Here is a 26,379-nt window from a genome sequence, read left to right on the forward strand (position 1 = left end):
GTTCCTAAGCTTCTTTGGTTCAAGGCCAGGGCTCTACCACTTGAGCCCCAGTACCACTTCCGGCTTTTTTCTGCGTATGTGGTACTAAGGAATCGAACCCGGGCTTCACACATGCTAGGCAAGCACTCTACCACTGGGAGCCACCTTCCCAGCCCTGAACTAATATTCTAATCTGGAAAATGAACGCTGATGAGGCTGTGGAGGCTCTGGGGCCCTGGTGCTATGGCTATAACATGGCACAGCCCTAGGGAAGAGCATTTGGGCCCTCAAGAGTGAACCATGTTCAGCATGTGGATGTCTGAATGCTTCTCTGAGCGTATCCTCTGTGCTCACCGCTGAGCCACACTGGGGGTGCACCAGCAGGGGCCACAGCCCCCACTTCACCCCCCTCCTAGTCTGGACAGGGCAGCCACCCCAAGCCTCTGGCTCCTGGGGGCCATAGGACTCAGAGCTCCATCTCTGGCATCCGTGTTCTAAACTACAGAGCTTTCAGGAGGTCCCTGGATTCTGCGCCCTGTCAAGAGACTGTCACACCTAACAGGGACATACCTAAGACTGGACCTCAGTGGCCGCTGCAGAGATATGGCCTCCACCTCCTCCAGGCTCCAGCACCGGCTGCATTAGCCCCTGTGACAGTGTCAAAGGGAGCATACAGCCGTCCTTCCCCCATGCACAGACAACAGGACCCACGACTCCAAGACACCTTGGGGATTTTTATTACTAAAAATGAAGTCTGAGGTTGGAGCAACCACAGGAACTGGAAGGAGGTCGCGATCGCGGCCCGCCACCGGGCAGACATGGGTTTCAGTCCCTGTGGCCCTGGGGGCCCTGTGGTACCAGGCTGGGTCTGCGTCCACCTCCTTTAGGAACCCAGGCCCTGGACCAGAACAGCGGGGCCTGGGCACGATGCCCATGGATGCCAGCTCCCTTCACCGCGCCTGCAGCCAGACCTCAAGCTCTCCACACTTGTTCTGCAGAGCCCCAGTTCAGAGAAGGTGCGGGAGGCCACACAGGAGTCCACCGCCCCGGCCCCTGCCACCTGAGGGGCCTCCCCCCCTTCAGATGTCAGCAGGACACACACCAGCCAGCCGGCACCCACCTGCAGTCTAAACCACTGGGCCAGATAGGACAGAACCAACACTGCCCCAAGAGGACGAGGCGGGAGCACAGCAGCGTCCCCAGCCGGAAGGCTCGCTCACCTCACTGCTGCCGTGCCCCCTGGAGGAGGACGGCAGTGTTGCCACAGGTCTGTCCTGGGTCAGACCCAGTGGAAGTCACCTGGACTGGACCTGTCCCCTCCCAGGGGACCAATGGGACACATTCAAGCCCACCAAGCGGGCACTTTCGGCCCAAAGCCTCTGAGCTACTTCCTCGTCTTCGGCCTCAGGGGCTGGCACCTTCTCTTTGAATCCATCGAAGTATTTTCCAGAAACGCCCTCCAGCTCCTCTGCCACGGCCAGGTACGTGCTGGGCTGGGCCGCCAGCTGGGGGCTCTTGAAGAGCAGCCAGAAGAAGGGCCCTGCAACCAGCACACGGGCACTCAGTCCACGCAGCCTCCACCCACAGAGGCCCTGGGGCCCCAGAGCCCATCCCAGGCCACTGGCCCACCCCAGGGACCAGCCCGAAACCTGAAGCCCTGAAGCCTGCAGAAGGCCAGCCCATTTCCTGTCCCATCCCCCTGAAGACAATTTTGACCTAGTAAATGCACCTCGTGCATTAAAAGTCTTGGTCCCACTAAAAACTCCTACGAGTAACAAGGCTTGGTTTTGGGGTTTTTTTTTTGGGGGGGGGTCCAGTTGTGGGGCCTGAACTCTGGGCCTGGGTGCTGTCCCTCAGCTCTTCAGCTCAAGGCTAGCGCTCTACCACTTGAGCCACAGTGCCACTACTGGCTTTTTACTTTTTGCTTATGTGGTGCTGAGGAATCCAGGGCCTCAGGCATGCAAGGCAAGCGCTTTACCACTGAGCCACCTTCCCAGGCTTGGTTTATTTGGCCTATACTGTACCCTGGGCCAGCCCCCAGCACAGGAGGGTCTCATTTGGCTGAGACTGTCAGGTAGGTCCTATTCTGGTCCTGGCTGTAGATGAGAAACTGAGGTTCCAAGCCAGGAGGGGGAGGGGGAAGGGGGGGACCGTGCAGGGACTCACCAAGCAGGGAGCTGGAGAAGGCAGACTTGTGCATGCCCGTGTGCCGGCCCAGCTCTGTCCTGGCCACGCCAGGGTGCAGGGCATTGGCAGTCACGCCTGTGCCTGTGGAAATACACAGTGGGGGTGAAGAGGAGGTGGACACCAGGTTCACCCCTCCCCGGGAGGCCCTGCAGCCCACACGGTACCCGTGCCATCCTTCATCTGGAACCTGTGTCAAGTAGCTCCCTCTTACAAAGCAGCTGTGCTACATGGCCACCCACCCAGCACAGCTGCCTTGGACACAGACTGGTGCAAGGCACAGTGGTGAACCCCACACCTGGATTTAGTACGGGAGTCACCAGGAGCATCCCCTCCCACATCCAGCTATGATAACCATGGCCACAGACATGCCACATGTGTCCTAGGGACCAAAATCACTCCCAGGTGAGAACCACGGGCTTAGAAGCCTGTCCATGACAGGCCTGGTGATGGCCACTCATTAGAACAGTGACAGATTGGTGATGTCTGCCTTGGGTATAGAGGTGGGCATGTGGTAAGGTTGATTAGTGATGCCTGCCTTGGGCACAGAGGTGGAGATGTATAACTGATTATTGATGCCTGCTTTGGGCACAGAGGTGGGCATGTGATGTGACTGATTAATGAAGCCTGCCTTGAGCACAGAGGTGGACATGCAGTGTGATTAGTAGTGTCTGCCTCAGGCACAGATATATGAGAGCCACCTCTTTACACCATCTGGAACTACTGCCTGTCTTATCAGCCAAGAGTCTCAGAAGAGATGTTCCAGGAGGAGGAAGACAAGTGAGGCGGGGCACTCAACACACCTTGTAGCTGCAGGCTCAGCTCCTTGGTGAAGAGGACTACGGCCAGCTTGCTCTGGCAGTAGGCTTCTTTGGTGTTGTATTTCCTCTTCTGCCAGTTCAGGTCATCGAAGTCTATGTGCCCGGCAATGTGGGCCAGGGATGAGAGGTTGATGACACGGGAGGGGGCTGAGGCTTTCAGCTTGTCCATCAGCAGGTTAGTTAGGAGAAAGTGACCTGTACGAGGGTCCCCAACAACCAAGCCCCACTTATTTTTCATTCCCACCAGCAACATACGGGCACCCTACTTTTCCAAGTCCACAAGAAAGTGAAAACTCACTTTCAGTACACAGTTTATCCCAGCCTCGCATCTGGAGGCTGACTGCACATCTGCAGACTCATCTTGCCTTGGTGATCACTGAGAAAAAGCCTACACAGGCAATGTGCCATGAGCAGACTCTTGCTGTCCACAGCACTTCCATCACATGAGGAATTAAAGAGTCCTCTATGTGAAAGAGGTCTGCAGGGTGTATCAAGCCCTACACAAATGTTCTCATGTAAGTCACGTGAGCACCCACAGACTCTGGTACCCAAATGAAGGCTCTTCCTGAGCTGTCAGGTCACCCACAGGAGCAGCCAGCTGTCTTGACAGTGGAGCAAGTCCCCCCCTCCCCCAAGCACACTAGGTCCCACACAGACCCCTGGTGGAACCCAGTCTCAGTCCAGGCAAACAAGAGCATCACAGTCCTCAGCTCAGAGCTCACCCAGATAGTTGACACCAAACTGCATCTCGAAGCCATCCTCAGTGGTCCAGTGTGGGCACCGCATCACAGCCGCATTGTTAATGAGAATGTCCACTCGCTCCTCCTCTGGAAGACAGGTGAGGATGGAGATGGGTCCTCAGGGCTGAGGACAGTGGCCCTGGGAAGGTGGCCTCTTTTGGAAACAAGGTCTGGGCATAGGTCATCTAATCCCATCAGGATTAGGGTGGGTTCTACCCATCTCCCCTGGTGTCCCAGAGAAGCCCCCAGGCCCACACACAGGGCAAACAGGAGACACCTGGTGAGGGCAGGGCAGAGGCTGGAAACCCTGGGTTGAGGTGTGGCCCCAGGAGTTCCTAATGAGCTGGAGGCAGAATCCATCCCGCCTTTCTCCTTGTTTGTGGCTGTCTTCTCCCTGTGTTCCCCACATCTATTTCCCTCTATGTACATTGGTCCCTGCCTCTATGCTTCAATTTCCTTTTTTATTTTTATTTTTTGTCAGTCATGGGGCTTGAACCCGAGGCTTGGGCACTATCCCTGAGCTTTTCTGCTCAAGGCTAATGCTCTACCACTTTGAGCCACAGTGCCACTTTTCTGGTGGTTAATTGGAGATAAGAGTCTCAAAGACTTTCCTGCCTGGGCTAGCTTTGAACTTTGATCTTCAGCTCTCAGCCTCTAGATTAGCTAGGATTTCAGGCGTGAGCTACAAGTGCCCAGCTGAACTTTTTATTTGGTTGTGGGGGTTTTTTTTGTTTTGTTTTCTGTTTTTTGTTTTTTTTGTAGCACTACTGGCAAAACCACTTGAGCCACACCCTAGTCCTTTTCCTTTTAATCTAGAGATTCATGTTTTTTCTGGGCTGGCCTCAGACTCATCCTCCCACCTCTCCCTTGAGCCACAGGGATTACAGACTTGTACATCTGAAACTGCTCCCAATTTCCTTTTTCGAAGACAACAGACGTGTTGAACTGGGGCCCACCCTAGTGAGCTCAATGTAACTTGATTACGTGTGTGTGTGTGTGTGTGTGTGTGTGTGTGTGTGTGTGTGTGTAAAATTCTGCCTCCAAACAAGGTCAGCTGGGGGCCAGGACCCCAGTGTTTCTTTTCAGGGGAGCACACCTGAGCCACACAGACCCCTACCACACATGGACCACCATCTCTTTCACCTTGGTCAGGCAAAGTCACAAGTTCTGGAGCTGACCAGGGTTCAAATCTTGGCCCTGCTCTGACCCAGAACAGATCACATAGCTTTCCATGACTCACTTTCCTCCTTTGTAAAGAAAAGATAATAGCACCAGCCTGGTGGAAACATGTAATTATTACTCATGGAAAAAGTATTTTTGAAGCACCTGTTACCAGGCACTGGGTACACGGGGTGGATGACATGGTTAAGGGCCTGCCTTTCTAGAATGGACATTCCAGCCAGCATGGCTGACAGCCAACACACAATTGAGAACCCTCCAGTGACAGGCACTGCCAGGAGAACCAGTGGCGGGGGGACAGCAAGTGCTGGCAGTGCTAGACACAGTGAGACCAGAATCTAGGTAGAGAGGTTAGCCCCAGGCAGCAGCCACCCCAGACCTCAGCCTGCCAAGCCAGCACTGTTCACCTACTCTCAGTGACCTTCACTGCAAACTCTTGGATGGATCTGAGGGAAGCCAGGTCCAAGTGCCAGGCGCTCACACGATGGTTGAGCGTCTCCCCACGAATGTCCCTGGCCGCTGCTTCACACTTGTCCATGTCACGGCAGGCCAAGATGATCTTGCCTCCTGGAAATCAGGGACAGAAAAACATGAGAAGGAAAAAAAGGAGCAAGGGGGTCACACCTGTCATCCCAGCTCTTTGTGAGTCTGAGATTTGGAGGTTTGCAACTTTAGACCAGCCCAGGAAAAAGTTCATGAGATCTCATTCAACCAGCGCTGGGTGTGGTGGTACACAATTCTATCATCCCAGCTATGCCAGAGGTACAAATAGGAGGATTAGAGTCCAAGCTGGCCAGGCCAAAAGAGAGAGAGAGACAGAACGAGACAGAGACAGACAGACAGACAGAGATCCTATATGAAAAATAACAAAAGGAGAAAGGGCTGGAGGGAAGGCTCAAGCAGTAAGGCACCTGCCTAGCAAGTGCAAGGCCCTGACCCAAAAAAAAAAATGTTTGTAAAAACAAAAGGTGCCTCATGCTAGGCACCGATGGCTCATGCCTGTAATCCTAGCTATTCAGGAGGCTGAGATCTGAGGATCATGGTTCAAAGCCAGTCCGGGAAGGAAAGTCCATGAGACTCTTATCTCCAATAAACCACCAGAAAACTAGAAGTGGCACTGTGGCTCAAGCAGTAGAGTGCTCGCCTTGAGCTGAAGAGTGCAGGGACAGTGCCCAGGCCGAGAGTTCAAGTCCCACGACCGAACAGAAAAGAAAAAGAAAAAGGTGCCTCATAAGTTTAACCTAGAGAAGTTAAAAAGATATACCCCACCTTCTATGGAAGGTAAAAATGCAAACATCCCTCCACAGATCACAAGAGCTGGCTTCAGTAGGTTACATTTGAACAAAATCTCCGGAACACACACAGATGCATGAGCCTCACTCCAAGCCCCACAAAGACAGTGGGATTGTACCTCTTCTAGCCAGTTCCAAGGCAGTCTGCTTCCCAATGCCTGTGTTGGCCCCTGTCACAATGACTGTCTTCCCAGGTATGGTGGCCTTGCTGGGACAAAGCCCACCCGTGACATAGTCCCTGAAGGAGAGAGAAGGCACAGGAAGCTTTGATTTTTGTTTTCCAGTATTGGGCTTTGAACTCAGGACCTCTAGGTTGTTTGGCAAGCACATTGCCATGATAGCCGCACATAGTCCTCTTCTAGTTGATCTGGTATTTTTTCCAGCCTCAGACTATGATGCTCGCACCTGCACCTCCTGAGTAGCTGGGCTCACAGGCCACCTTTGTTATTGAGGTAAGTTACACTAACCTTTTTACTCAGGCTGCACTTAAACCACAATCCTCGTATTGCTGCTTTCTAAGCACAAGACCTTGAGTTCAAACTCCAGTACTATCACCAAAAAACAAAATAAATATATAAATAAAGTGGAGGGGAGGGTAGAGAAAGGGAATGACTGTCCTTGCCCTAAGAGTTTCCTGGAGATAGAAGGTAAGGCTCTGTGCACATGAAGTTCTGCTTGAATACTTTTGTTATCCCCAAATGAGGTAGCAGCAAGGCCATCTCAAGGACCTGCCAGAGGCTACTCTATCAGGGATGAGGGTTTAAAGTCAGGTCAGCCTGGTGTGTGTCGTTTAATTTCTTTTTTTTTTTCCCAGTTCTGGGATTTGAACTCAGGGCCTGGGCACTGTCCCTGGGCTTCTTTTGCTCAAGGCTGGCACTCTACCACTTGAGCCACAGCTCCACTCCGGCTTTCTGTGTATGTGGTACTGGGGAATCGAATCCAGAGCTTCCTGCACGCTAGGCCAGCACTCTACCACTGAGCCACTTTCCCAGCCCTTGTGTCCTTTTAATGTCTGTATTGTAGTCTGTGTACTTTTTTTTTTCTTTGTCGAGAACCAGTCACTAAGCATTTGCTAGGTGCATGAATCGATCAATCTGGAGTCCGGAAGGGAGTCAGGGCAAGAACGCAGGCCTAGCAGGCACCAGGCCCTGAGTTCAAACCCCAGGACACCGCCCTCCTCTGAGGAAAGGTCAGGAAGGAAGGTCCCAGAGCTTCCTCGGGGTGACCCTCGGCCCCCGTCCCGCCCCGGGGACCCGCGGCGCCCCCGGCCAGCCCGGCCTGACACCGTGCCGGGCAGAGGCCCGTCCTGCGCTCACTTGAACAGCACAACGCCACCCACCGCTGCGCCCAGCGCGGACGCAGGCAGCAGGAAGCGGTTCATCCCCGGAGGTCAGCGGTCCGCCCGCCGGGGGTCTCCGCGGAGAAGGCGGCGCGCTGCGACTCGCGGCCCGCGCGACAACTCCACAAGGGGTTCCGGAACCCGGCGACAGGAGGCTGGACCCGACTCGCAGGGGGCGGGGCGGGCAGGCGGAGCCAGAGTGAAGTGCCTATCAGAATCGTTTTCTGGCGCATGGGATGCCGGGAAGTGTAGTTTCAGGAGCCGAGGGTAGGGCGAGGTCGAGAGGCGTGGCCTGCGTCTCTGGAGAATGACGTCACGTTCCGCTAGGCGCCGCGAGGTTCTGGAGTGAAGAAGACATCCGACTTTGCCTTCGGGGTCTGCCGCTGTTGTGGGGGGCGGGAGGGAGGGCTTGAACTCAGGGCCTGGGCGCTGCCCCTGAGCTCCTTGTGCTCAAGGCGAGCGCTCGACCACTAAGCCACAGCGCCACTTCCGGCTGTGTGTGTGGTGCTGAGGAACCCAAGGCTTCCGGCTTTCTGTGTGTGTGTGTGGTGCTGAGGAACCCAGGGCTTCCGGGTTTGTGTGTGTGTGTGTGTGTGTGTGTTGCTGAGGAACCCAGGGCTTCCGGCTTTCTGTGGGGGGGGGGGGGAGGAGGTGCTGAGGAACCCAGGGCTTCCGGCTTTCTGTGGGGGGGGAGGAGGTGCTGAGGAACCCAGGGCTTCCGGCTTGGGGGGTGTGTGTGTGTGTGTGTGTGTGTGTGTGTGTGTGTGTGTGTGTGTGTGTGTGTGTGTGTGTGTGTGTGTGTGTGTGTGTGTGTGTGTGTGTGTGTGTGTGTGTGTGTGTGTGTGTGTGTGTGTGTGTGTGTGTGTGTGTGTGTGTGTGTGTGTGTGTGGTGCTGAGGAACCCAGGGCTTCCTGGCTTTCTGTGTGTGTGTGTGCGTGTGTGTGTGTGGTGCTGAGGAACCCAGGGCTTCCTGTATCCTAGGCGAGCACTCTACCACTGAGCCACCTTCCCAGCCCTGCAGCTGTTTTTTGTTATCAGCTTGGCTGGAGCCACGGCGCCTGACCGCCTGCCTGCATATGGCGCAGGCTGAGGCGGGCGGATCAAGACCTGGCCTCAGAAACAGACGTACAAACCAAAGCCCGGGACATGGGGTGGCTTGTGGGCCGTCGTCCAACTGCCAGGACTGAAGAGTAAGAGAGGCAGGGAGGGAAAGAAGAAAGCAAACGGAGACATTGTTATTAGGGGAACAGTAGCTGGGCCCTGGGCCCCCGGGGTCTGAGGGAGGAGGGCTGAAGTGCGAACTCCTGGATCTGAGGGAGAAAAAGAGTATGAATTCACACTGAAAAGTATGTCCTGGGGTGCCGGGAAGGTGGCATAGTGGTAGAGTACTTGCCTAGCATGCATGAGGCCTTGGGTTCAATCCCTCAGTACCACATAAACAGCGGAGCCAGAAGTGGCGCTGTGGCTCAAGTAGTAGAGCACCAGCCTTAGAGAGCACAGAGAGGCCCAGGGACAGAGCCTAGGCCTTGATTTCAAGCCCCAGGACCAGCAAATATGATGATGATGATGTCGATGTCATGGGCCTGGTGTGTACCGGTAACCTAGCTACTTGGAAGGCTGAGATCATTGGGATCCATGGTCAAGGCCAGCCTAGGCAGAAAAAACTCAACAAAAAACTAGATATGGGCTGGGAAGGTGGCTCAGTGGTAGAGCGCTTGCCTTGCATGCCTGAGGCCCTGGGTTCGATTCCTCAGCACCACATAAGCAAAAAGAAAAAAGCCGGAAGTGGCGCTGTGGCTCAAGTGGTAGAGCGCTAGCCTTGAGCTGATGAGCAGAGGACAGCGCCCAGGCCCAGAGTTCAAGCCCCATGACCAGACCCAAAAAAAAAAAAAAACTAGCAAAAATATCAGGGTTAGAAGTGTGTCTCAGTGGTAAGAAAGAAGTCTTGTTTAACTAATATGAGGACCCAAGTTCAAACCCTGTACCACAGAAAAATGTGAGAAAAAGTGCACTGAGTTCCATCTCCAACAAGAAAGGGAGGGAGGAAGGAAAGGAACTGAGATTCATGTAAACAGGACATATCCCAGTGCTGGAGAACCTGCCCAGCATGCCCACGTGCGAGCTCATTAAGACTGATAATATCTCAGCTATCAGATTGGCTGGGCCAATTATCTTCAATAATTCACAGTGTTGGCAAGGATGGGGGAACTCCCTCAGGTAGGCGTGACAATTACATGGAGCTCCTTAAATCCCATCCATCCACCTGCTGGTAAAACCCCAGCAGGTGTGTGACCCAGCTAAGCATCTATATGCTAGGGGTGTGGCTGGTGGTTTGGAAAGAAACAAATGTAGGAAACTTCTTCACAGGCTTGGCTCTCTCATCATGAGATGCTATATGCAAACAAAATCAACCTCACACAAAATCAAATTTAAAAGCAAATAAGTAGGGGTTGCGAAGGTGGCTCAGTGATAGAGTGCTTGCCTCACATGCATGATGCCCTGGGTTTAATTCCTCAGCACCACATACACCAAAAAAGCTGGAAGTGGCACTGTGGCTCAAGTGGTAGAGCGCTAGCCTTGAGCTTGAGCAAAAGAAGCTCAGGAACATTGCCCAGGCCCTGAGTTCAAGCCCCAGGATTGACAAAAAAAAAAAGCAAATGTGTAAATAAGAAACAACCTTGCCAGGCCTTGGTAGTTCACAGGCCTGCAATCCTAGCTGCTCAGATTGAGATAAAGAGGACCATGCATGCCAATTCACCACTCTGAGGCCTCCTACCCCATTCCCAGACACTCCCTGCCTGGTTGGAATGTCTTTGAGCACCCTTGTCCAGTGTTAATGTTTACAAATTCCTGATAAGCACTGAGTGCTGTCCCTGGTTCTGAGAGGGTTGTCTGTGTACCCTGTGTACCCTATCCAAGGTGTGTGTGTGTCTCTGTCTGTCTGTCTCTGTCTGTCTGTCTGTCTGTCTCTCTCTCTCTCTCTCTCTCTCTCTCTCTCTCACACACACACACACACACACACACACACACACACACATCTTCCCTCCCCGGTCTAGATTCCACATGAGAGAGAACACACATTCTTGTCCTGCACTTAACTTGATCTCCCATGCCATTCACGTTCACGCACATGACATCTACTTTATTCTTTTCCATGCTTGAATAAAGCTCCATTGTGCCTATGGACCATCGTTTCTGAATCCATTCACCCACTGACCCGGCTCTGACTCCCTGCCTTGACTGATGGGAACAGTGCTGTCTCTAGAGACATCCATGGTGGCTCGTGCCTGTCAACCCAGCAACCAAAGAAAGCACAGAAAGCCCAAGCCAGTTGAGTATATACAAATCAAGGCAATATATACAAATAACAGCCACACCAAGCAAAGGGGCATGGCTCAGGCTGAGAGTGCCAGGTTCATGATGTACTGAAGAGCAAGTGACAGAACGTAGAACTATATGACCCAGGCTGGTTTTGAGAGACCAAAAATAAGTCTGTCAGTAATTTCAGACAAAACTAAAACATTTGTCATCTGTTACTGGAAAGTAAGTGTTAGATCCTGCACCAAGGCAAGATAACAGTAAGAATTATTAAGGGATCAGGCTGCCCTGACCGGTCTCTCCCCCCAACTCTGTTGGGAAAACATTTAGGACAAGGCATAATTCAGCATTCCTGTGGTTAGCCCCGTTTATCCAACCAATGATGTATGATTTAACCTATCCTATAACTGCCAAACTAAAAAGTCCCTGCCCTTACTGAAAATGATCATACCCCTAACAAATGAGCTTGAGACATCTTTCCCCCTGCTACATACTCAATAAAAGCCCTGCTGGACAAGGGGTTGGGGCTCACAATTTCCAACCTGCTGTGTCAGGAAGGGTTGTGAGTCCAGCTCGAGCTATAATAAATGACTCTCTGCACTTACATCGGTGATGGCTCCCTGGTGGTCTTTGGGGGGGGGGTGTCTGCGGCCTGGTACTACAGTTTGGAACCCCAGATCTTCCTGCTTCTGTCTCCCTGGGACGATGGGGAGCTGGCCACCGCCACACCCACTGTCCCAGCTCTGGACCCCCGCCGCAGCCCAACCCTCCCCACTGCCCGGATCACCACTGCAGAGACCTGTGCCCTGGCAGAGGAAAAACTGAGGGGCAGAGCTGGGAGCCAAGTCATTTGTTCCCATCCAGAGGCCCAAGGATAGGGTGGGGGCGGGGCTTACCCTGAGGGGGCGTGGCCCTGTGGGCGTGGTGGTTTGTTTCTTGCTTTGGTGGACATGACTCACCGGTGGGCGTGGCCTGTGTGGACGGGTCCTTGTGTTGCTCAGTGTGTGGGTGTGGTCTCTGTGGGCGTGGCCCATGGCGTGGTTTACTATTCCTTGCTTTGGTGGGCGTGGCTCTCCGATGGACGTGGCATACATATGTGGGCACGGTAGTTGTTACCTGGTTGGTAAGCGTGGTCTCTGTGGGCGTGGTCAGCATTGTAGTGCTCTTTCCTAACTGCAGCAAGGTCCTGAGTTCAAGTGTGTTGAACCAAGTGTGTTGGCCAAGCCAGATCCAAGCTCAGGTCCGCCAGGGACCCCTTCTTCCCACCCTGGGTCAAGCCCTGGCTCCTCCAGCTGCCCAGAGGCGCTGAGGGACCGGCCGAGGCCCCTCCCCCGGTCTGCTGGCCTGCGCCAGCCAGGCCAGTTCTCGGAGCCACCACGGGGAGGGAAAACCTGCCCTGTCCCCTGAGCTGTCCTGGTGACAACCCGGCTTCTGCCGCCTAGCCCCTACATCCTCCTCCTCCTCCACCCTTTCCTCCAGATCTTCACCCACCCCACCCTCCGTGGAGACATCCTCGGGCGCCGGCCTCACCCATCCTTGCATGTCTGCAACTGCTCAGGTGTCCACCGCTACATCACTTCCCGATGTTGTGCACAACACTCCCAATTCTCAGAGTGTTGTTCTTTACCTAGTCGAACTCCTATTCACCCTCCATAACCCCACCTAATTGGCACAACAGGGAAGACTTCCTTGCGTCACTCCCTTCTCCCAAGGCAGCATGAGGGATTTCTTTTGGGGATAATTCACAGCATCCAATGCCACCTCTATTTATATGCACCCATGCAGGTCTGTTTCCTCTAAAAGACTTTCTCTTGAAGGCAGAGGGTACAAGTCAGAAGCCACGATTGACAGGCACCTGTGGCTCACTCCTGCCACCCCAGCTACTCAGGAGGCTGAGATGTGAGGATCAAGAGTTGAAGCCAGTCCAGGCAGGGAAGTCTGAGAGACTCTAATCTCCAATGAACCACAAAGAAGCTGGAAGTGGAGCTGTGGCTCGAGTGGTAGAGAGCTAGCCATGAGTGAAAAAGCTCAGGGACAGTGCCCAGGCCCTGAGCTCAAGCCCCAGAACAGGTACATGCATGCACGCACATGCATGCGCGCGCGCGCGCACACACACACACACACACACACAAACAACCTTACGTATTGAATGACCAGAGCACATGCTGCACATCTGAAAAGCATCATTTTTTTTCTTTCTTTTTTTTTTCTTTGTCGGTCATGGGGTTTGAACTCTGGGGCCTGTGTGCTGTCCCCCAGCTCTTCAGCTCAAGGTGAGCACTCTACCACGTAAGCCACAGCACCACTACTGGTTTGCTGGTGGTTCATTGGAGATAAGAGTCTCATGGAGAGGGGGCTGGGAAGGTGGCTCAGTGGTAGAGTGCTTGCCTTGCATGCATGAGGCTCTGGGTTCGATTCCTCAGCACCACATAAGCAGAAAAAGCTGGAAGAAGTGCTGTGGCTCAAGTGGTAGAGCTCTAGCCTTAAGCTGAAGAGCTGAGGGACAGCGCCCAGGCCCAGAGTTCAGGCCTTAAGACCAAAAAAAAAAAAGAGAGAGAGAGAGAGAGAGAAACAGAGTCTCATGGATGTTCCTACTCAGGCTGGCTTTGAACCGTGATCCTCAGATCTCAGCCTCCTCAGTAGCTGGAATGACAGGCGTGAGCCACGGGTGCCTGGATAAAAGGTGTCATTTCTCATGCGGCTTCCCTCCACAGCAGGCTGTGGCTCCCTGTGCCAGCACATTTGACTTTTCTTTTCCTTGTTGAGATTTCAGCAGCAGCTCCCACACTCTGGGGTATAAGGGGGGCGGGGGTGCCAGGGTGATCATTTCAAATGTGTCATGAGGAGAAAACCAGCCTCTCAGCTGGAATTTCTACATGAGAGAGGAAAACCCAGCTCAGGAAACACTGTACCCAGAGATGGGCTTGGGGGCAAACTCAGGCTGAGAGACTCCAGGGGCATGCTGGGAGGGAAACCCACAGGCATGCAGCCCACCAGGCCTGGCGGCCACGGGGGTGGAAGGGAGTTCACGTACCTCCACCCCAGGCTGAGTCAGGCAGCCCCAGCCTGGCCCCCAAGTGTTTGGGAATCAAAGGCACTGTGTGGACAGAGGGCAGGGCTGCAGCTGCCCCTGGGAAGGAAGGAGGAAAGAGGTTCCACCAGGCACCAGGGTGGAGCTCAGGTTTCAGTGTCAGCCTTAGTCTGGGTGACTGGCACTGCTGGGCAGACCAGACAGGGTATCCTGCACTGCCCACAGGGAAGTCAGACCCCAGCCTCCTCTCTCAGACAGGGAATCCAGGCCCCAGCCTCCTCCCTCAGACAGGGAATCCAGGCCCCAGCCTCCTCCCTTAGACAGGGAGTCCAGACCCCAGCCTCCTCCCTCAGCCCCAGGGGTCCAGCTGTGGACTGACACTGTGCCTTTTCTGGCTCCTCACTGATGGGCAGTGGCGTGGACATGTGCTGAGCCACACGCCAGGCCACAGGACTATGACACAGACTCCCAGGGCTCTTGCCATCTCTGAAGGCTGAAGCCATGACTCTGACAGCGGGGTGGAGTAATGTGGCCTGGGAGGAGCAGGCAGGCTGCAGGGTAAATAAACACAGGGAGAGACCACAGGGAAAGGGATAGGGCGGGAGCCATGTTAACCAGCATGGTGAAATGTTGACATCAGAGCTAGGACCATGAGGAAGGGCAGAGAGAATTCCGCCCAGAGATGAGGGCAAGTGCCAAGGCCCTGAGGCAGGATGGAGCCCAGGGTTCCAGGAGCAGGAGGGGAGCCAGTGTAGGGACACTCAGATCAGGGTAGAGGAAGAAATGAGGTGTGAGTGGAGTCACAAAGGTCCTCACAGATTCCTGCTTTTGTGCAAGGGGAATCAGGGGGCTACAGTGGGGGATAACCCCCCGCCATGAGTTGAAAAATGACCTGAACTCCTCCAAGCTTCCAGAGTCCTGTGCACCCAGCGTTGAACAAGCCCCTCCCAGCAGTGTGTGTGTGTGTGTGTGTGTGAGAGAGAGAGAGAGAGAGAGAGAGAGAGAGAGAGAGAGAGAGAGAGAGAGAGAGAGAGGCTTCCGTGGATAACCCAGGATGCCTTCAAACCCCTGACCCTCCTGCCTCAACCTCCTGGCTGCATTATGCCCCTGGAGATATGTTTTCTGTCAGTCATAAAAACACTTTCCAAGTCAATCCGTATTCTCCAAAAGCTTAAGATGCGCAGCAACAACTGCAGTTGCTTATTTGTCTTCATTGTTGTTGTTGTGTTTTTCTGAGTCTCACAAGCAAAAGTAATCAAACCACCTTCTCGCCTTAGCCCAGTACTGAGATTACAACAGCTCACCACCATGTTCAGCTACAAGGGGTGATGTTTTGGAGGGAAATTCCCAAATGGAGAGGGAAGGGGAGGAGGGAAGGATGGGGCTCAGAAACAGCAGCTCTGGTGGAGCAGGGACTAAAGTTGGTCCCTCACAGATTCAGCCCTGATTTTTTTTTTCCAGTCTTGGGGCTTGAATTCTGGGCCTGGGAGCTGTCCTTGCACTCTTCAGCTCAAGGCGAGCACTCTACCACTTGAGCCACAGCACCACTTCCAGTTTTCTAGTGGTTTATTGGAGATAAGAGTGTCTTGGACTTTCCTTCCCAGGCTGGCTTTGAACTGTGACCCTCATATCTCAGCCTCCTAAGTAGCTAGGATTACAGGCGTGAGCCACCAGCACCCGGCTTCAGCCCTGATTTTTTATTTTTATTTTTGCCAGTCCTGGAGCTTGAACTCAGGACCTGGGCTCTGTCCCTCAGCTCTTCCGCTTAAGGTGACTGCTCTACCACATGAGCCACAGCGCTGCTTCCCGCATTTTCTGTGTATGTGGTGCTGAGGAATCAAACCCAGGGCTTCATGCATGCGAGGCGAGCACTCTATCACTGAACCACCTTCCCAGGCCTGAATTCAAATCCTCTTCCATACCCCGCTGTGACCAGGACTGGAGGCCTAACCTCTCTGGGTTTGCATTTCTGCACACACACACACACACACACACACACACACACACACACACACACACACACCACTGTGTGTTGGAGGACCTGGGCGCAGGGACCTAGCTGACCGGGGCACAGGTGTGAGGTCACCCTGTAGCTGTCATGGTTGCCTTGTTACAGCCCCGCCTCCAGGGCCCAGCCCCGCCCGCCCGGCCAGTGCCAGGTGAGCGCTCAGGTATGCGGAGGAAGAAGGCCATGCCAAGCTAGTGGAGGAGGAGGGGACAGCAGACACCAAGAGACGGACACCAGGGCCAGGGCTGAGAGCAGGAAGGTGCTGGACAGGTAAGGAGCCCCAGCCCTGGTGGGGGGCTGAGGGAAGAGGTTGGGGCTGGACCTTTGGATCTGAAGGAGGAGTCTGGGGCTGGTCCCCTGGGTTTGAGAGATAAGGGCTGTGCCTGGACCCCCAGGTCTGGGAAGAGGCTGGGATCTACATCCCTAGATATGCGGGAGGAGGACTGGGGGTCTTAAACTTCTGGGTCTGAAGGAGAAGGCTGGGCCTGGACTCCCGGTTTCTGAAAGAGGAGGCTGGGATGTGGATCTCTGGATCTGAGGGAGAAGGACTGGGGTTTGAACTTCTGGGTCTGAGGGAGGAGGCTGGGCCTGGTCCCCTGGGTCTGAGGGAGGAGGCTGGGACAGGGTCTGGGCAGCAGGTCAAACGCTCACATCTTCTGCTGCTCCTGACACCTCCAGGTGGGCAGGAGCTCCTGTTCAGGCACCATGAGCACCTCGGGGTGAGTGCTGCCCCCCTCCCCCACACCCGCTGATCCTGTTCCCTCCCTGCCGGGGTTGGGGAGGAGGAAGGGCCCTGTGCTCCCTGCCCGGCCTGTGGTCAGGGGAGGGGCGGGGGCCACACAGGGCTGGGAGCGACTCTGGCGCCTCCGGGAACTCCACTGCTCTCATGGGACCTGAGGACGATTTTCAAAGTTGATGGGAGGAGGCGGGCACTCTCCCCCCCTCCCACCCGCACCCCCCCCATGCCTCCGCCATGCTGTCCTCCCCTGTGTCCGCCCTCTGCTTGACAACTAGCTTGTGACGGGGACTGAAGATCCGGGAGGGGCTGAGGACACAGGCAGCAGGGAGCACCCCAGCGCCTAGGTGACCCGGCTGTGCACAGGGCTGACAAGGGCAGGACCCAGGGCAGGACAGGAGGTCCTGCCCCCCACCAGCCCCATTCTGAACTTCTGGGGTGTCACAGAGATGGGGCTTTCAGGGCTCTTAAGAGGAGACTGGGCCAGGCACTGGCGGCTCACGCCTGTCATCCCAGCTACTCAGGAGGCTGACATCTGAGGATCACGGTTCAAAGCCAGCTTGGGCAGGAAAGTCCATCAGACTCTTATCTCCAATGAACCACTAGAAAACCGGAAGTGGCGCTGTGGCTCAAGTGGTAGAGCACACACTGAAGAGCTGAGGGACAGCCCCCAGGCAGAGACTGAGGACGAGGGAGGGGAGAGACAGTTCTCTCTGGTACCAACTCTCACGTAGTGAGCCACATCTCTGTGGTTGTCCCCCAAGCTACAGCCCCATCAGGCGGCTGCTATGTGACCAAATGGGAAACTGAGGCAGGGAACATTAAGTTCCCACCATGCCCCAATGGTCTGGGCTGAAGCAGCACAAAGGGGGCGGACGCAGGTATTCCTGACGGTGGAGACATACAGCCCGCACCAACGGCACCACACCTTGCTGCTTGTCTCCAGAACCAGCTTAGACGCTGCCCTCCCTGCACTAGCTGGGAACCTTCCACAGCCCCCACGACTCATGACCAAGTCTGTGTGCCCAGCCTGGGCTTCCTGTAGGGTCTTCCCTCAGTCCTCTTGTTCTCTTTTCAGCCCAGAAGCTGCCCCCAAACCAAGTGCCAAGTCCATCTATGGTGAGCTGGGGGCCAAAGGCACCTGTGATGGAGGTTTTGGATGAGAGAGGCTGGTGTTTGGACCCCTGGGTCTGAGGGAGGAGGCTGGGGTCTGGACCCCTGGGTCTGAGGGCAGAGGGCCGCCCACACTCCAGTCACATCCTCTTTGTCTCTCTGTCTCCTAGAGCAGAGAAAACGCTACTCCACCGTGGTCATGGCTGATGTGTCACAGTATCACATGAACGTAAGTTTGGGGAGTTGTCTTCCGGGGGAGAGGTGGGCTTGAGCCACTGTTGAGAAGAGTTGGGCTGGGCCTGGTGATGGGGTACAGGTTTGTGATCTCAGCATTCGGGAAGCTGAGGCAGGTGGGTGGTGTGTTTGTGGCCAGACCTGGCCGCAGAGTAAAACAGGGTCTCAAAAACAAACACAGGGGGCTGGGAATGTGGCTCAGTGGTAGAGTGCTTGCCTCACATGCATGAGGCTCTGGGTTTGATTCCTCAGCACCACATAAGCAGAAAAAGCTGGAAGTGGCCCTGTGGCTCAAGTGGTAGAGCACTAGCCTTGAGCTGAAGAACTGAGGGGCAGCGCCCAGGCCCAGAGTTCAAGACCCATGACACACACACGCACCCCATAAATATAAACTGGCCCATTGAAATCTGACTTTCCTCGGGAACAAGTCCTGCGCCAGTCCCGGGGCGAACAGCAGCTCTCCTGGCTGACCCGGGGCGGCCTGGCTGCAGACCAGGGACCCGGCTTGTGCAGTGGGCAGTACAGAGGCCCGCGTGGGGGGCCGTCCCCGCGTGGGGGGCTGGGCCCGCGTGGAGGCCCACGTGGGAGACCGAGCTCACCCCACGTCCCCGCGCTGTCTGTGCCCCCAGCACCTGGTGACCTTCTGCCTGGGTGAGGAGGATGGCGTGCACACTGTGGAGGACGCCTCCCGGAGGCTGGCCCTCATGGACAGCCAGGGCCGAGTCTGGGCGCAGGAGATGCTGCTGCGCGTGGCCCCCGACCACATTGCGCTGCTCGACCCAGTGGTCAAGGTCCGGGGAGGGGAGGGGCGGATGGGGGTGGGCACGGCTGGCAGGACCCCCGGCGAACCCCGCCTGCGCTTCCGGGTGCACCCCCCCAACCCTCTGGCCGCGGTCCCGCCCTCCGTGTACCCCACCATCTACCCCGCCCATCCCCGCAGGAGGAGCTGGAGTCGTACCCACTGGGTGCCATCGTGCGCTGCGACGCTGTGGTGCCGCCGGGCCGGAGCCGGGCGCTGCTGCTCCTGGTGTGCCAGGAGCCCGAGCGCGCGCAGCCCGATGTGCACTTCTTCCAAGGCCTGGGCCTGGGGGTGAGCGGGAGTGGGAGGGGGCGGGGGGGGCGTGGAACCGGGCGGAGCGTCGGGAAATGGGGGGGCCTCGAGGAAGGGACGGGGCCTTGGAGAAAGGGGCGGGGCCTCCGGGGACGGGAGGAATGGGGCGGGGCCTCTCGTTTAGGGGCGGAGCCTTTGGGGCAGGGCCTATATTTGGGGAGGAGTTGCCTGCGTTTGAGGCGGAGCCTCTGGGGGCGTGGCCTCTCACTTTGAGCGGCGCCTCCGGCGAGGCGGGCCCTAATGTGGGCGGGGTCTCGCGGTCAGGGCGGGCGGCTGTCTGGGGTCTCGGCCGTCCAAGGCCGATTTAGGGCAGGAAGGAGGGGGCCGGAAGGACGAGACTGCTCTAGGAAGGAGAGGGGTGTGCGGACCGGTTGGGTCTGGGGAGCAGCCAGAACGAGGGTACAGGCCTTGTGGGCCAGGACAGGGAACAGACTCATGTGCTGGATCTCCATGGCGAGGTCGTGGCTAGATTTAGGGCCTGGGCGCGAATCCAGGCGTGGGCGCACACGGGTCCCCATGGGTGGGTCAGCGAGGGCAGCTCGAAGCCTGGGGCTGGGCCAATAATAATGGGTGAGGGACTTGGCCTGGGCCGAGGGAGGCGTGGCCTGATAGCCCGATTGGCAGGCGGAGCTTATCCGAGAAGACATCCAGGGGGCCCTACACAACCACCGCTCCGGCCGCGGGGATCGCAGGGCAGCGGCGCTCAGGTGAGGAGGTCGGAGGGCGCCGGTCTTTGGGGAGCCGACTCCCTCCCCGCGGTTGGCTGGGCCCCAGTTTCCCCTCCTCCCTCCGCAGAGCCACGCAGGAGGAGCTGCTACGCGGGCCTCGGCCCGCAGCGGAGACCCCGCCCCTGCAGCGCCGTCCGTCGGTACGCGCAGTGATCAGTGCGGTGGAGCCGGCCCTGGCCCGCGAGCGACCCCAGGTGGACCCAGTCCCCGAGACTGAGGAGACCGGGAGGCCCGGCCGGGTGTCCACGCGCGAGCGCGCGGACCCGGCCTCCCCGGACCTGGGCCCCCGGGGTCCAGAGCTGGCCAATCTGCAGGCCGAGCGCGACGTGGTGAGCAGGGCCTGGCCAACTTCTGGGGTCCGAGTCGGACGGGTTGGGCGGGGAGACGTGGGTCTCGGTGCGCGGGGTGGGTGGAGTTCGGTTCTGGGGGCGTGGTCTCTGTCACGGCCTGGGGGCGTGGCCTTCCCAGGCCGCGTCTTGGGCGCTCAGCCCCGCAGGTCTGGACCAGGAGGGCAAGGGCCTCCTAGCCTGCCCAACCTTGACCCTCGCAGGACATCTTGAACCACGTGTTCGACGACGTGGAAAGCTTCGTGTCCAGGCTGCAGAAGTCGGCCGAGGCCTCTCGCGTTTTGGAACACCGGGAGCGAGGCCGCCGGACCCGGCGCCGGGCAGCGGGGGGTAAGGAGAGCCCCTGAGCAGAACGCCCTCGTTCCCCGACCCACTCGTCCGCCGCCTGCCACGGTCTCCCCGGATGCCCCCCTCCCTGTCTGATGCGGGACCCATGCCCCTCGTGCCCACGCTGATTCACTCCACAGAGGGCCTGCTGACGCTGCGGGCCAAGCCACCCTCTGAGGCCGAGTACACCGACGTGCTCCAGAAGATCAAGTACGCCTTCAGCCTGCTGGTGAGGACAGACCCAGTCCTGGGCGTCCGGGGTGGAGAGGGGCGGGTGGCGAGGGGCGGCCGGTCCACGCACGACCCACGCGCTCCCTCCGCCCCAGGCCCGGCTGCGCGGCAACATCGCCAACCCTTCATCCCCGGAGCTGCTGCACTTCCTGTTCGGGCCACTGCAGATGGTGAGAGCCTCCCCCCGGCCCGCAGGTCCAGCCTGTGGCCTTGGAACTGAGGCTGGACTTCCCGAGGGACGGGAGGCCGACCAACACGCCTGACCTTTTGGCAGATTGTGAACACGTCAGGAGGCCCCGAGTTTGCGAGCAGCGTGAGACAGCCACACTTGACGGCCGAGGCGGTGGCGCTGCTGCGCGATAACGTCACTGCGCGGGAGAACGTGCTGTGGACCTCGCTGGGGGACTCGTGGACCCGCCCAGGGTGGGGGGGGCGGGATGAGCTTGCGGAGAGGGCGGGGCTGGAGAAACGAAGGGGGCGTGGCGGGCAGGGGTATGGCTAAGGAACCCGGGGGTGGACTGGGAGTGAGGGCAAGTGCAGGATCTGATTGGAAGAATGACCACATTCGCGTGAAGGAGAGCTTTACTTCACCAGTGAATCAAATTGGAGCAAAAGGTGGGGCTTAGGAAAATTGATGGGCTACAGAGAGAGAGGTGGCCGCATGGAGGAGGTGGGTGTAGGGAAATGATGGACTGCAGGGAGGGGCGGGGCCGCGCGAAGGAGGCAGGGCTTAGGGAAAGCCTACGGGGAAGGGCGTGGCTGCGCAAAGGAGGCAGGGCTTATGGAAATAACAGACTGTAGAAAGGGCGTGGCCGCGTGGAAGAGGCGGGACTTAGGTAAATGATGGGCTGCAGTGAGGGCGTGGCCGCCAGGAAGAGGCGGGTCTTGCGGAGTGTGTGGCCTGAAGAAAGTAGCTAGAAAGGGACCCCCTAGCCCGGGTTGTTGACAGAGGTGAAATTCAGAGGCAGGGAGGACATGGGAGCAGAACCAATGTATTCAGAAACTTAAATTGAGTTTCTGAGTGGAACTTAAAGGTCGGGGCAGACAGAACTGGATGGAGACTAGAATCGTTGGGTACAGAGATGTTCGGGGGAGCGGAAAACCCATGACTGGGCTTCTAAGCCGTCTGTTCTGCGTCACAGGCTGGAACTGCCCCTAGAGGAGGGCCCCTCATACAGCCCCGCGTTCTGCAGCGGCTGGGAACCCCCCGCCGCCGACCCGCAGGGCCGCTCCTGGGAGGACCCGGTGGAGAAACAGCTTCAGCATGAGCGGAGGCGCCGGCAGGTGCGGCCCACGCTGCCCTGTCCACCCCCCCCCGCGTCCTTCCCCCTCCCCCCGCAGGCGATATGGCAGGACTGGGTCTGTTACTTCAGATGTAGCCCCCTCACCCAGGCTCTCTTACTCTCCACAGCAAAGCGCCCCCCAGGTCGCTGTCAATGGGTAAGTGTCCGCTCCATGGAGGACGGGGCGGAGGGGGGGAGGGCGATCCAGGAGGGGTGCGTTCCCAAGGCTCCCCAGGATGACTGCGCACCCCTCTTTTCTCTCTTTTTCCCCCGTAGGTGGGTGAGGTGGTGAAGAGGCGGGGCCGGGGCGGGTGGGGGGGGGGGGAGAGGGAAGAGTTGCCGGGCTTCAGGGTTGCAGGGAGGAGGGTATAGAGGCCTAGGATTCTGAGGCTTAGGGAGGAAGGGCCTGGGAGTGGGCAAATCTGAGAGTCAGGATCCCTGTGCCCTCAGAAGGCGGGAGGGGGTGCCGCTGGGAGTTTGAGGGGCCTAGGCAGCTCCAGGCCTGGGTTCCCAGGGACAGAGTCCTAGCTGGGCGTTAGACGGAGGAGGCTGGGGAATTAGATAAGAAGAGCTGGGATCAGGTGTTTGGGGTTTTGTAGACTCACATGTGAGACTTGAAGGGCTTAAGAGCGAACTTTGTTGAAAGTTAATTAGTAGGTTGTCCCTGGACCTCATAGAGGTAAAGGCTGAGAGGAGAAATGTTTCCCCTTCTGGAAAGCTCTAAGGAAATAGCCCAAGTCTGTGCTGGGTGCTGCCTGGGAAGCTTTCTGGGCCAAAAGCTTTGGAAAATTGAAGCTAGAGACTTGGATTTCTGCCTGGATTCCTGGGAAGGGAAAAGTCTAGGGATCCAACTCCATGGTTCTAAGCTGTGGAGTTCAGCATCTCAGGCTCTCAGGGAGGAGGCAGGAGAGGCTGGAACTCTAGGGTCCTGGGGGCAAGAGGGGGACAGAGGAGGAACTGGTGTGAGATGAGAAGGAGAAAACAAGCCAGTGAGGTGGGAAGAGGTGAATGGGGTCTGGGTGAGGGCCCAGCAGCAGGTCTCAGCACAGACAGCATGCCGGGACCTGCCGGCCCCACACAGGGGGCGCCGCGGCCCTGAAGACCCCCCCTCTGTCCTGCACAGGTAGGCCTGATCCAAACTGAGGTCCCTCTCATTGGGGGTCAAGAGCCGATGCTCCTCCTGGCTGCATGGTGTTGCAAGGCCCCCTCTGTGCTTCTAGATCTTGGCACCTGGGTTTGTCACTCACCTTCTCTAGCCTCAAGTCTGGGAAACAGGAATAATGATAATCCCTTCCTGGAAAGGTGGGGAGCTTGTGGCTTTGTAGGGGCTAACAAAGAGCTCAAGACTGTGGCCTGGCTTGGGTTCAAAGCCTCTTGCATGAACCTCAGGAACCAGTTCTCCAAACATGGGCTGCATGAGGGAAATGTCCAGCCTCCCTTCTCTCTTCTCTCTCCTCTCTCTCTTTCCTCTCTTCTCTCTCTCTCCTCTCTCTCCCCCTCTCTCTCTCACGGAACTTGAACTCTGGGCCTGGGCGCTGTCCCTCAGTTCAAGCGAGTGCTTTACCACTTGAGCCACAGCACCACTTCCAGCTTTTATCTGCTAATGTGGTGCTGAGAAATTGAACTCAGGACCTCATGCATATGAGGCAAGCACTCTACCACTGAGCCACTTTCCCAGCCCTCTTCTCTCTCTTTTGCTCTCAGCCTTGTATCTTCCCTTCCTTCTAGCAAAACTGGAGATTATAGTGAGGGAGGAAGGAAAGAACTGGGGGACAGAGCCCCCAAATTCATGTTCCTATTCAGGAGACCCCAGTTGGCCAGACTTTGTCCTGTGCCTGGCATAAGTGTTGGCTAATGTTTTTACTATGTGCATGACTGATCATTGGTGAATCCAGCATCTAGTAGCTGGTCAGCCACACAGACACATAGAGTGGCTGCTTTGCTTCCCCCATGGGGTGGAAGTGGTGGTAAAACCCCACATTATGAGCTTGCAGCACAGTGCCACATCAGGAAACAGGCAACACATTTCCAGGCTCTCATCCCGTTTCTGGTCTCTATGAATGCACTAACCTCGCCCACTGGCTGTTGTAGCCCCTGCTTGACGCTAACCCCAGCTCTCACAGTGAGCCCAGACCAGTGAGGCTGGCTGCCTCCTAATCCTCAGCCTTCCCAATTCTCCTCAGTCACCAAGACCCAGAGCTACAAGCTGAGCCCCAGCAGGAGCCGGAGCCCGCAAGAAAGTGGGTCCTGTGTAATTATGACTTCCAGGCTCGAAATAGCAGTGAGCTCTCAGTCAAGCACCGGGATGTACTGGAGGTTAGGGGAGGGGGGCAGGGTGGGATCTGAGATGCCGGAATCAGCCCTTCCAGCAGCCCTGCGGACCCAGGCCCTGAATTGCTCCTCCTACCCCATCCAGATCCTGGATGACAAGCGCAAGTGGTGGAAGGCTCGGGATCAACGGGGTCAGGAGGGGTATGTTCCCTACAATATCCTGACTCCCCACCCCGGACCCCATGTGGACCACAGCCAAAGCCCTGCAGGAAGCCTGGTGAGCCGGGGCAGACTCCTAGGTCTTCAGGGAGGGGAGACTAGGCCCAGACCCCTGGGCTTGGGGGGCACATGAGGATGGGGGGGGGCTGTAATCCAGGAGGGAGTGGAGGGCTGGGCCTGTCTTCTCCTGATCCAGCTACTCTCCCCATTCCCCGTAGGAGGGCAGCGCCCCGCCTCCCCCGCCAGGCCCGGCTCCTGCCCCGGCGCCGGCCCGTCCCCTCTGGAATAGCTGCGACAGTCTCAACAACTTGGACCCCAGCGAGAAGGGTGAGTTGGGGGGGAGAGAGAGACACTGCCTCAGGGGAGAGGACCTCGCCCTGGCTTTCCAGGCAGGGAAACCCAGGCCTGGCCCTGAAGGTGCGTCCCTCCCGCAGAGAAATTCTGTCAGATGCTCAGCGTGAACGAGGAGCTGCAGGCCCGCCTGGCCCAGGGCCTCCAGGGGCAGAGCCGCGCTGTCCTGGGGCCCCGCGCCCCGGAGCCACTGCTCAGCCCCAGCTCGGACAGCACGGAGGTCCACGCCTGGCTGCGGGCCAAGGGCTTCAGCTCTGGGTGAGTGGAGCCCGGCCTTGTCCCTGGTGAGGTGCGGAGCCCAGAGACGGTAGCAGCCTTCCACAGTCTCCAGGCGGACCGCCCGCGGGAGTGGGCCGGTCCTGAGACGGCTCCCGGTGAAAGGCTCCGCCCTGAGTCCCGGGACATCCTGCCGGGTTTGGAGCGCAGCGGTGTGGAGGGGGCTAGCTCCTTAAGCCCCGCCCCCGCCTGGGGACTAGGGCGCTGCTGATTGGGTCAGTGGCAGAGGGGGTGTGGCATGCAGGCAGGACAGCGAATGGCTGTCCTGCTTGACCACGCCCCCACCCCTCAGGACCGTGGAGGCGCTGGGGGTGCTGACAGGGGCGCAGCTCTTCTCTCTGCAGAAGGAGGAGCTGCGGGCCGTAAACCCCGCAGAGGGGGCGCGGGTGTTCAGCCTCGTCACCGTGCAGCGGGCGCTGCAGGAGGTGAGCGCCCCGCACCCCGCGCCCCGGGGCGGGCCGGCGGGCGGGCCAGCCGGGAAGGTGTTGATTTCCGCCCGCCCACCAGGACAGGGAGAAAGTGTCGGAGCTGGCGGCCGTGATGGAGAAGCAGAAGAAGAAGGTGGAAGGCAATACCGAGACAGGGGTCATCTGACCCCGCCCCCGGCCCATCCACGAAAAGTGATGAGAGCCGGGGACAGGGCCACGGGCACTCGCCCCCCTCCCGGGGGTGGGCCTACATCCGGGAGCGCGGCGGTCCCGGCCCGGCCCCGGCCGCGCGAGTGGGGGCGGGGTCACGCTCAGGACACCCGGACCAGCTGCCCGTCTATAAACAGCCTCCTCTCAACTGCAGTGTCGCCTGCTGTCCCCTGACCGTCTGGCATCCAAGGGTCCCCACTGCTCCCAGCTGCTCTGCGCCCCCCGCCTCGCCCCCCACGTTCTGGTCCTGCCATTCCTCACCTCCAGGCATTGCCATCTGATGGTTTTGCTGGTCAGGATGGGCTTTCCAAGCCTGGTGAACTCCTAGACAGTCTTGTTACCCAGCTCAGATACCCTGGAGCTCCGTCTTCTAGTACCCCAGTACCCACTCCTCTACCTTGTCCACTCCAGAGGTCCAGTCACAGAAAGGGCAGAGCCATCTCTGCATGCTGGGGGCACTGCGAAATCTGCCCCCCTTCCAAGCCTCATGTCCAGTCCCCACTGTCCCCACTGTCCAGCAGGGCTGGAGAACCAGGCGTCCCTCTGCCTCCAGGAATTACAGCCTGAGTCCTGGCAACATCCTGGGGCCTCTAGCAGCTCCCTTTGGAGGTGGACGCCCCCCC

General features: G+C 57.7%; 2 protein-coding genes across 4 annotated transcripts; one reads left to right on the top strand and one right to left on the bottom strand.

The window, feature by feature from the left end:
* Nucleotides 1–693: 693 nt before the first annotated feature.
* On the bottom strand, nucleotides 694–7,694 carry Rdh13 (retinol dehydrogenase 13). Of its 2 annotated transcripts, none has more exons than XM_070000581.1 (7): nucleotides 7,512–7,694; nucleotides 6,315–6,433; nucleotides 5,315–5,470; nucleotides 3,707–3,811; nucleotides 2,967–3,179; nucleotides 2,146–2,247; nucleotides 694–1,519 (listed from the first exon to the last, which is right to left on the bottom strand). In XM_070000581.1, exons 1-7 carry the CDS (start codon nucleotides 7,574–7,576, stop codon nucleotides 1,275–1,277), a joined length of 1,005 nt encoding a protein of 334 aa, XP_069856682.1. In that variant the 5' UTR covers nucleotides 7,577–7,694; the 3' UTR covers nucleotides 694–1,274. The 2 variants fall into 2 exon arrangements, with proteins under 2 accessions (XP_069856682.1, XP_069856683.1); XM_070000582.1 differs by having other exon boundaries at nucleotides 7,535–7,693.
* An 8,382-nt stretch (nucleotides 7,695–16,076) lies between these two features.
* Nucleotides 16,077–25,909, top strand: Eps8l1 (EPS8 signaling adaptor L1). Of its 2 annotated transcripts, none has more exons than XM_070000587.1 (20): nucleotides 16,077–16,161; nucleotides 16,570–16,610; nucleotides 17,706–17,746; nucleotides 17,911–17,969; nucleotides 18,604–18,765; nucleotides 18,915–19,064; nucleotides 19,710–19,792; nucleotides 19,881–20,142; nucleotides 20,364–20,490; nucleotides 20,628–20,716; nucleotides 20,814–20,888; nucleotides 20,993–21,141; nucleotides 21,861–22,002; nucleotides 22,130–22,158; nucleotides 24,185–24,317; nucleotides 24,418–24,549; nucleotides 24,710–24,818; nucleotides 24,926–25,100; nucleotides 25,411–25,543; nucleotides 25,626–25,909. In XM_070000587.1, exons 2-20 carry the CDS (start codon nucleotides 16,597–16,599, stop codon nucleotides 25,710–25,712), a joined length of 2,151 nt encoding a protein of 716 aa, XP_069856688.1. In that variant the 5' UTR covers nucleotides 16,077–16,161; nucleotides 16,570–16,596; the 3' UTR covers nucleotides 25,713–25,909. The 2 variants fall into 2 exon arrangements, with proteins under 2 accessions (XP_069856688.1, XP_069856689.1); XM_070000588.1 differs by having other exon boundaries at nucleotides 16,120–16,161; nucleotides 17,711–17,746.
* The last annotated feature ends 470 nt before the right edge of the window (nucleotides 25,910–26,379 follow it).

The sequence above is a fragment of the Dipodomys merriami genome, unplaced genomic scaffold (genome assembly GCF_024711535.1).
Source record: "Dipodomys merriami isolate MVZ:Mamm:240054 unplaced genomic scaffold, mDipMer1.0.p SCAF_57, whole genome shotgun sequence".
Taxonomy (NCBI): Eukaryota; Metazoa; Chordata; class Mammalia; order Rodentia; family Heteromyidae; genus Dipodomys; species Dipodomys merriami.